Below are 8,303 nucleotides of genomic sequence, written 5' to 3'. Positions count from 1 at the left end.
CTGGATCTGTAATTTTCACTCCATGCATCTGAAGAAGTGGGTTTTTTACCCACGAAAGCTTCTGCCCAAATAAATGTTAGTCTTGAAGGTGCCACTGGCGGCCTCGTTGTTTTTGTGGATACAGACTAACAGGGCAACCCCCCCCCGATACTTGTTTCACAATCTAGTCCAAATTGTATTTAGCATAGACACACTGGTTACTTTCCCCAGACCTGAATGAAAGCTCTGTGAAGCTCAAAAGCTTATCCCTCCCACAACAGAAGTTGGTCCAATGAAAGATTATTACCTCACCTACCTTGTGTCTCTCATATCCTGGGACCAACTAATATTTACCACTTGTTTTCCTTGAAGAAACAGCAGCTCTGGCAGTTGTGGAGACTAGATATTGCAGCAGGCTAACCCCATAGACAAAACAGTATTTCCTACCTTATAGCGCTTCATGCAGTCTTTTTTTGACCGGCCTGGGACAGCAGCTGCTATTTTTTCCCATCTTTCAGGAGTATTTACTGGATACGTCTTCAACGCCTGTTCTAAAAGTTTTTGCTCTTCTGTAGTCCAAGGGGCTGAATCTGTGACTAGTCCTGTTTTATAAAAAGCCATTGATAAATGAGAATAGTGATGAAATATTAGATGTTTAGCCAGAAGTCCTCTAATTATATAAAACTTTGCCCCTGCCATGGGATGAGCTAGCGAGAATGCTGCTAAGAAATTGATATTCCTATGAAACTTGTGCCTTCTAAACCATTTAAGAAGCCTATAACTGCTTCCTTTTGCATTTCAGTAAGGAAATGATCATCCACTTCTAGGAAAGCCTCTTGGGGAAGGAAGTGTCCTGGACAGATCTTGGGGTTCTATGCAAAGCCAAGCTCATCTGGGGAGAGGGCCCATACCTTCTCTGCCCCTACAGTGGATCTCCTGTACCCCCCAGTTCCTGACAGTGTGGCTCTAGTGGCCGGGGTTGCTTCTGGGGAAATGAGAAGGATCTTTAGGAGAGACGAGAGCCCCCCACAAAACTGCATTAAATCTAACAGCTGCCACAAATGAATAAGTGTCCTGGGCCAACACATTATTTGGCCATATTCTGCACTCACTGAAGTATGGTTCTTATTTCACCTGCAGACATCCAACGAGGAATCTGGGCCACTATCTTTTATCAAGCATAACTACAGCCATAGAATTGTTTGTGAAGGGCTGAAAATAGTTCTCCGTCAGCCTTACCTTCAAATCGCTCTGAAGGTGCAGCACTCTCTGTCTGAGGTACCACTCCGTGCTCTTTCTTAAACTTATCAAAAGCTTTCTTGTTTATGTCGTCCTTTTGATGAGGGTCTGAGGACAATACAGATTCATTTAGTTGACAAGACCAGAGACCACAATGGGAAGTTTAAAAAGCCATACATAATGCCTAACATATCATATAGCAGATTAGCCTAAAGCTAGCATTTAAATATTCTGAAGATGAATGTAACGTTTCATTTCAAAGGTTAGCAATAAGGGTTGTTAGATGAAAACTAGGTGAGATTTATATTGATCCAAAAGTGACATATCCAACAGCTTCAATCTTATTCTAATGTTTACACTGTACCATAAAAGCTGTTTTCCAGGGCACGGTTCTGATCCTGCAGCCCTAATCACATGCTTAGTCCCACTGTAGCCAGGTGGGATTGTTCCCAGGAGTGATAACAGATTTAGAGCCTCATCCTGTAGTCAAGCGTTAGTGTGGATAACTAGCTCTATCAGCAGGTACTCAGGATATTGTCGGTCGTTTTAAGTCTCTTTCTTGTCCCAGCAAGTAGCTTGGTACAAAGTGATTGAGAAACTCCTTTAAATAATGCACTCTCTCGCTAGTGGAATACTGAGCAGGAAGAAAGGAATGTCTTGGTGTTCTTCGAGTTTTTATTTTCCGTAATGATTAATACAGATAGCATCGTGATGGTTCAGTCTTAAACTGAACTGCATCTCAACAACACAGCATGGTGGTTTAGCCGTTGCACAACGCCTGTTTGTATTTTATGGTAAAATCTCTTCATCACAGCAGCACTGATCTAAAAATTCATCTTGACAAAGATGATTTCCACTCAGAATGAGCTAAGGCAAGTGGTTGTGCTAATAATAGCATCTGCTTTCACTTAATGAAGATAGAAACGGTTTCCATGAATGGACAATGAATGGTTTGTTTTGCATTTAAAGAAAAATAACTTATTACAGAAATAATATAGAAGCACGCAGACCATCTTACAAAGATAATAAAGATACCAAGTTTCTGGAGGCTCTTTGCTTTATTGATGACATCTTTTGCTGTTCGTTTTATTCCAGTAGTAGAATGCAAGTTCATATAATTGGCAATAACTTCCCACCTACACCAAGAATGGAAAACAAACAATGCAAAATAGCACACGGTAGAATAGCAGTGAGAGATATGTTTAATTTCTTAGCTAATTATAGTGAGGTCTATGCTTGCAATAGCATATCTATAATCCTTAGCACTCTCAGTTCTTTGGAAACTAAATATGCTACTTTACGTCCACAGTAAATGGAGTGCAGAACTTTTCTATTAAATTGCATTGAGGTTGGGTTGGCCTCTTACTAAGGTCTCTGCCCTGCACTGAGATAAAATGAAGGGATTCTCTAAAGCATACATGGAGGGACATTGTAGAGGCCCTACAGCAAAATACTGTTTCAGATGCTCTGAAATCTCACGAGGAATGCCACAAGTTGGAAAATGTTTTGTTATTTAAAAAAAATAATTGTCTTTTACATTTAAAACATGAAAAAGTACCTTGAGTTAGTCCCAGCGGGGAAGAGGTTCACAGCTTTAATCAATAACTGTAAGTCATCTTCTGACCAATTTTTACTTCCACCTCCGCCACCGCTTGTTGATCTCTCTGAACTCTTCGTTGCCTGGCGCAAACGAGCCTCTGCTTCTTCTCTTTCTTGCTTGATCTGTTCATTTATTTCTTCTATCTAGGTGAATAAAAATATGCATCAATTAATATTAACATTTTATTCCACAAATCCAAAATTAAAGTCCCTTCTACATTTTCAGCTACTGGAATTGCTTCAAGCCTTCAACTTTCCCTGGTTTTCTTATTCTTATACATCACACTTGTGGAAAGAGAGTCTACCTATTCCACCATTATTTCCCCAACACATGACATAGATACAGCTATGTGTAGACATACTCATGGGCACGCCAAAAAAACTGACGTATAATGAGTGCAAACTCATGAAATTAAACTAGACACTTTTCCAATATTTGAGCAACAATATTGTAGGGGAAGTCTAGACTGACTGCTGACTCTTGGTCATTGGCACAGAGGCTAGATTTTGTTTGCATAATGAAGATAAGCAAAGATTGGGCCATTTTTCCCAGAGTAGTTCACTACTGCTGAGGAATATGAACTTCCTTATCTAAAATTTTATGGGATATTACACCAGTTACTGACTGTGATGATTAGGTACTAATCTAAAATGCATAAACTCTTACTCTGCTGGCACCAGCGCCTTAGACTAACCCTGAACTATGCTATTTATTGTGGAAGTAGCGGCAAAGTCTCGTTTCTTTGTGTTATGAAACAGGTCTTGGTGGCCATTCTTACCATGTAACGAACCCAGTCTAAGATGCATATCTTAAGTTAATATCCAACTTGTTTAGATGCTGTCAGACAGTCAGGAAAGCTTAGTTAATCTAAATATTTTCATTACATTGATTTGACACCATGTATAATTACCTGTTTTTCTACAGCAGCCTTTCCTCCTTCCCTTGTCGTGGATGTAAGTGCTTCATTCAAGCATTGCAGACTAAAAATAAATTGTTAAGTTATATTGGAGATCTAGTAGAAAGATGGATATCAAAATATAGAGTAAAGAGGGTCAGGAAAACGTACCTTGCTAGTTCAAGACGATCACAAAGCTTTTCCACCTCTTCCATCATTTTAACACCCTCTGCCTCATTATCAGAAAAGTAATTCCAGTTCTGAAAGCAGAAATACATGTTTTCCATTGACGGTATAGGGCAATGAAATTCAAAGAGCGTCTCAAAACACACCCATTCCTCCAGTATTACTATAACTGGGGCTGAATAGCCTTAAAATAAATTGGATGTTTTTCATGCAACTGAAATTGGACTATGGGTGTGTACTTTTATATTTTGCTTTTTAGTTGATAGTCTTCATAAAGCTACATTGGTTTGTCTTTACAGACCAAAGCATCTCTTCATGTTGTGATTCTGTATTAAAAAAAAAAAAAATCTATAATGACATTTACTTGTAAACAACAATACAAGTGTTTCTGACACGTGGAGAAAAAAAAACACTTTTACCTATGGACACAATTTCCACCTTCCACCTCCATTTATAAGGATAAACATACATGAGTGATTTGACATGAAAGCAAAAGTTCTGGTCTAACCGGGTGCGACAATTTCATTAATACAGTCTATATTCAGCTATAATGACATCTATACCTTGCATAAAGAACAGGAGTACTTGTGGCACCTTAGAGACTAACAAATTTATTAGAGCATAAGCTTTCGTGGGCTACAACCCACTTCTTCGGATGCATACCTTGCATGTTGTTCTCAATTTTTGCCTTTCCTTCTTAATTGCTTTTTTCTGTATATCTTTTTCTTTTTTTGCCAGCAATGCTTGTTGTCGAACTTCTTCCTCTTCCTTCTCCTTAGCCAACCGTGCTGCTTCTAATTCTGCTTGTCTTTGCTGCAATCAAAGGGAAAAAAATTTAGTAGGCCTTCTCGTGTAAGATGCACAAGATGCACTACTTTAACAAGGTGAATAAAACTATCAATACTTAAACACTTGGAAGATTGACCTTTTAAGAAATAAACAAAAGGTGAATGCGCAAGCACATATGCACACACTGCCTGGCATTAATTAACAAATACCTCACTAGCACTGAAGATACCCAGTTTCTAAGGGCTGATCTACGCTACACAGTTAAGTCGACATAAGGCAGCTTATGTTGACCTAATTATGTCAGCGTCTACACCACAGCCTTCCACCCACATAAGACTTATGTTGGTGTAGTTAGGGCGATGCATTGTCTGTGTAGACACAGTGTCCCTTACATCCACTGTTGGCAGTCTTGTCAATTTCATGACTGGCGCTGTGAAATTGACAGGAAAGCTGGGCAGCTAGAACCCAGCTGCCCCACGGCTCCTCTGGAGAGCCGGGCAGCTTGAGAAGCCCTAGTGGCTCTCCCCTCACTGGGAGCCAGGGCTTCTGGGTGAGCAGTGAAAATGACAAGGCTGCCTGGCTCCCGGGGGGGGGGGGGGGGGGGGGGGGGGGGGGAAGAAGATGGGAAGGCTGGGCGGCGGGGGGGGGGGGGGGGTGAAGGAGGGGAGAGCCAAGGCAGCTGGACCCTGCTCCCTGGGGGCAAGAAGCCTCAGGTGCCTTCCCCAACTCCTGGCGGGGAATGGGGAGCAGAGGAGGGGGAAGCCCATTGGAAGCCTGTGGGGCAACCGGGCTCCCAGCAGGGAGCTGCCAGCGGAGCTGAGAAACCGGACTCTTAGCTCCCCACACTGCCCTTCTTAGGTTGGTGGAGGCGCTCCTGGTGAGGATCTGCCCCACCGACCCAAGGAGGGTAGTGTGGACATGAACCACTGCAGATTTACATTTTAGAAGAAATTTTATTCCTGCTTCAGGACCAGTCCTTAGAAAAATCTAATGGTTCTGTAAGCATTTGTGCTGCTCCTCTGAAGTGCTATTGCTGGCGGACTGCAAAATATGATTTTTAAAATCATACCATTTGGATTAGCATCTTTTACGTCCCAACCTCTTCAATCACGCTAAGATTTTAGCAGCAGCTATCTCACAGATTGCTTGCATTAGCAAGTGCAAGCTGCTGCTCATCTTCCAAGGCTTTACAGATAATAACCAATCAGTCCATAGAGCACTCCCATAAAGTAAGCAATTATTTCAATTTACAGATGGGGCAACTAAGCCACAAATGTTAACGGAACTTGCTTGAGGCAATAAAGAAAGTCTGCACCGAACAGGGATTTGATTTTAGAAGTTCCTGGCTGCCAGGGCTGTGTCCTGCCCACATCTCACTCTCAATCTTAAAAGGGTCACTGGTACCTCAATATAGCAGTGCCTTTTTGGCACTGGAACAAGACTGAAAATAGCAAGTCTCAGGCCTCGGTGTAATTTTCAGTGTGTGGCCTCTATCAGACCTGGAAGCTGATCAGGTACATTTAAGTCTCTGAGTTTCTCAACCCATATAAACAATTTACAAACTTACTCTTTCTTTTGCTTCCTGTTCTTTTCGTTTTGCTTCTACCTTTGCTTTCTTTTCTGCTTCTTTCTTTGCCTTTTCTTCTTCCTTGAATTTCTTTATTCTAGGATCACAGCTGTATGCATTGTCTAGCAGAGGAAACAAAGCATTGTGTCCATGAAAGGGGCCACTAAACCTTTTCACTGCTAGTTACCAAATGCCTCTTCTTAAAAAGGCAGCATTTATACTTACCAACTAATGTCCTTATCCTGTTCATCTCTTCTTTTTTCCTCAGTGCTCTGGCTGCTCTGTTCTGTTTTTCTATCCACCTCCTCTCATCTCGACTACAAATTGGAAGGCATGGTGTTAGTTCAGCTCTGCCAATCACCAGCATTGTTAATAAATGTATGGAGATATACCTATCTCATAGAACTGGAAGGGACCTTGAAAAGTCATCGAGTCCAGTCCCCTGCCTTCACTAGCAGGACCAAGTACTGTCCCTGACAGGTTTTTTTTTTGGGGGGGGGGAGGGGGGGCAAGGGGTCCTGTCAGGAATTCCATTACAAGAACCAATTTGCAGATGCTTCAAATTTCAACTGTAGCAAAAGCAGAGTTACGAGCATCAGCTGTTGGCCCACAAAGGTCAAGTGCAAACCCTGAATCCTTGCACAACAGCTCAACCACACTACAGAGTCTAACATAAAAGACAGTTCAGTAATCATAGGCTCATAGAAGTGAAGGACTGGAAAGGACCTCAATAGGTCACCCAGTCCAGGCCCCTGCATTCAAGGCAGAACTAACTAGTCCATTCCTGACAAGAGTTTGTCTAACCTGTTCTTAAAAACCTCCAATGATGGAGATTCTACAGCCTCCCTAGGCAATTTATTCCAGTGCTTAACCACCCTGACAGTTAGGAAGTTTTTCCTAATGTCAAACCTAAACCTCCCTTGCTGCAATTTAAGTCCATTGCTTCTTGTCCTATCACCAGAGGTTAAGGAGAACCATTTTTCACTTCCTTGTAACAGCCTTTTATGTACTTGAAAATTATTATGTTCCCCCTCAGTCTTCTCTTCTCCAGACTAAACAAAAACAGTTTTTTCACTCTTTCCTCACAGGTCATGTTTTCTAGACCTTTAGTCATTTTTTTGGCTCTCTTCTGGACTTTCTCCAATTTGTCCATATCTTTCCTGAAATGTGGCACCTAGAACTGGATACATCTTATCAGATGGAGTACTTCTCATGTATTGCTTACAACACTCCTGCTAATATGTCCCAGAATGATGCTTGTTTGTTTTTTTAAACAATGTTACACTGTTGACTCATATTTAACTTGTAAATCCATTATACCTTCAGATCCCTTTCCACATTACTCCTTCCTAGGCAGTCATTTCCTGTTTTGTATATGTGCAATTGATCATTCCTTCCTAAACTTTGCATTTGTCCTTTATTGAATTTCATCCTATTTACTTCAGACCATTTCTGCAGTTTGTCCAGATCATTTTTAATTTTAATCCTATTCTCTACAGCACTTGCAACCCCTCCCAGCTTGGTATCGTCTGCAAACTATATACATGTACTCTCTATGCCATTATCTAAACCTTTTATGAAGCTATTGAACAGAACCAGGACCAGGACCGATCCCTGTGGGACCCCACTCAATATGCTCTTTCAACTTGACTGTGAACCACTGATAACTACTCTATGGGAACAGTTTTCCAACCAGTTGTATACCTACATTATAGTTAGAGCTCCGTATCTGTCACAGAGGTCACAGAAGTAACAGATTCCGTGTCTTTCTGCAACCTCCATGACATCTGCAGCGGCCCGTGTGGCTGACCCCAGGGCCAGCTGCTCAGGCGGCCCCAGGGACAGTTGCACCAGCGCTGCTAGAGCATCTCCGCAGCCGGCCGCTCGGGCTGCCCCGCAGCCAGCCACTGCTGGAGCTGCCCTGGGGCCAGTTGCACCGGCCGCTGCTCAGGCAGCCCCAGGGACTGCCCGAGCAGCGGCCAGTGCGGCTGGCCCTGGGGACCGCCTAAGCAGTGGTCCCAGGGGCAGCGGAAGCAGCCACAGCTCGG

At 42.4% G+C, this 8,303-nt stretch overlaps 1 protein-coding gene across 1 annotated transcript; it reads right to left on the bottom strand.

The window, feature by feature from the left end:
* Window positions 1-345: 345 nt before the first annotated feature.
* Window positions 346-6,622, bottom strand: LOC113405087 (dnaJ homolog subfamily C member 2-like). The gene is made up of 9 exons (XM_026663398.2): window positions 6,481-6,622; window positions 6,256-6,377; window positions 4,563-4,712; window positions 3,885-3,973; window positions 3,729-3,798; window positions 2,777-2,961; window positions 2,254-2,354; window positions 1,219-1,326; window positions 346-581 (listed from the first exon to the last, which is right to left on the bottom strand). The coding sequence occupies exons 1-9, from the start codon at window positions 6,620-6,622 to the stop codon at window positions 379-381; spliced, it is 1,170 nt and encodes a 389-aa protein (XP_026519183.1). The 3' UTR covers window positions 346-378.
* Between the last annotated feature and the right edge of the window lie 1,681 nt (window positions 6,623-8,303).

The sequence above is a fragment of the Terrapene carolina genome, unplaced genomic scaffold (assembly GCF_002925995.2).
Source record: "Terrapene carolina triunguis isolate 2854851 unplaced genomic scaffold, T_m_triunguis-2.0 Scaffold33429, whole genome shotgun sequence".
NCBI lineage: Eukaryota > Metazoa > Chordata > Testudines > Emydidae > Terrapene > Terrapene triunguis.
This window is presented reverse-complemented; position numbering and strand designations above follow the sequence as displayed.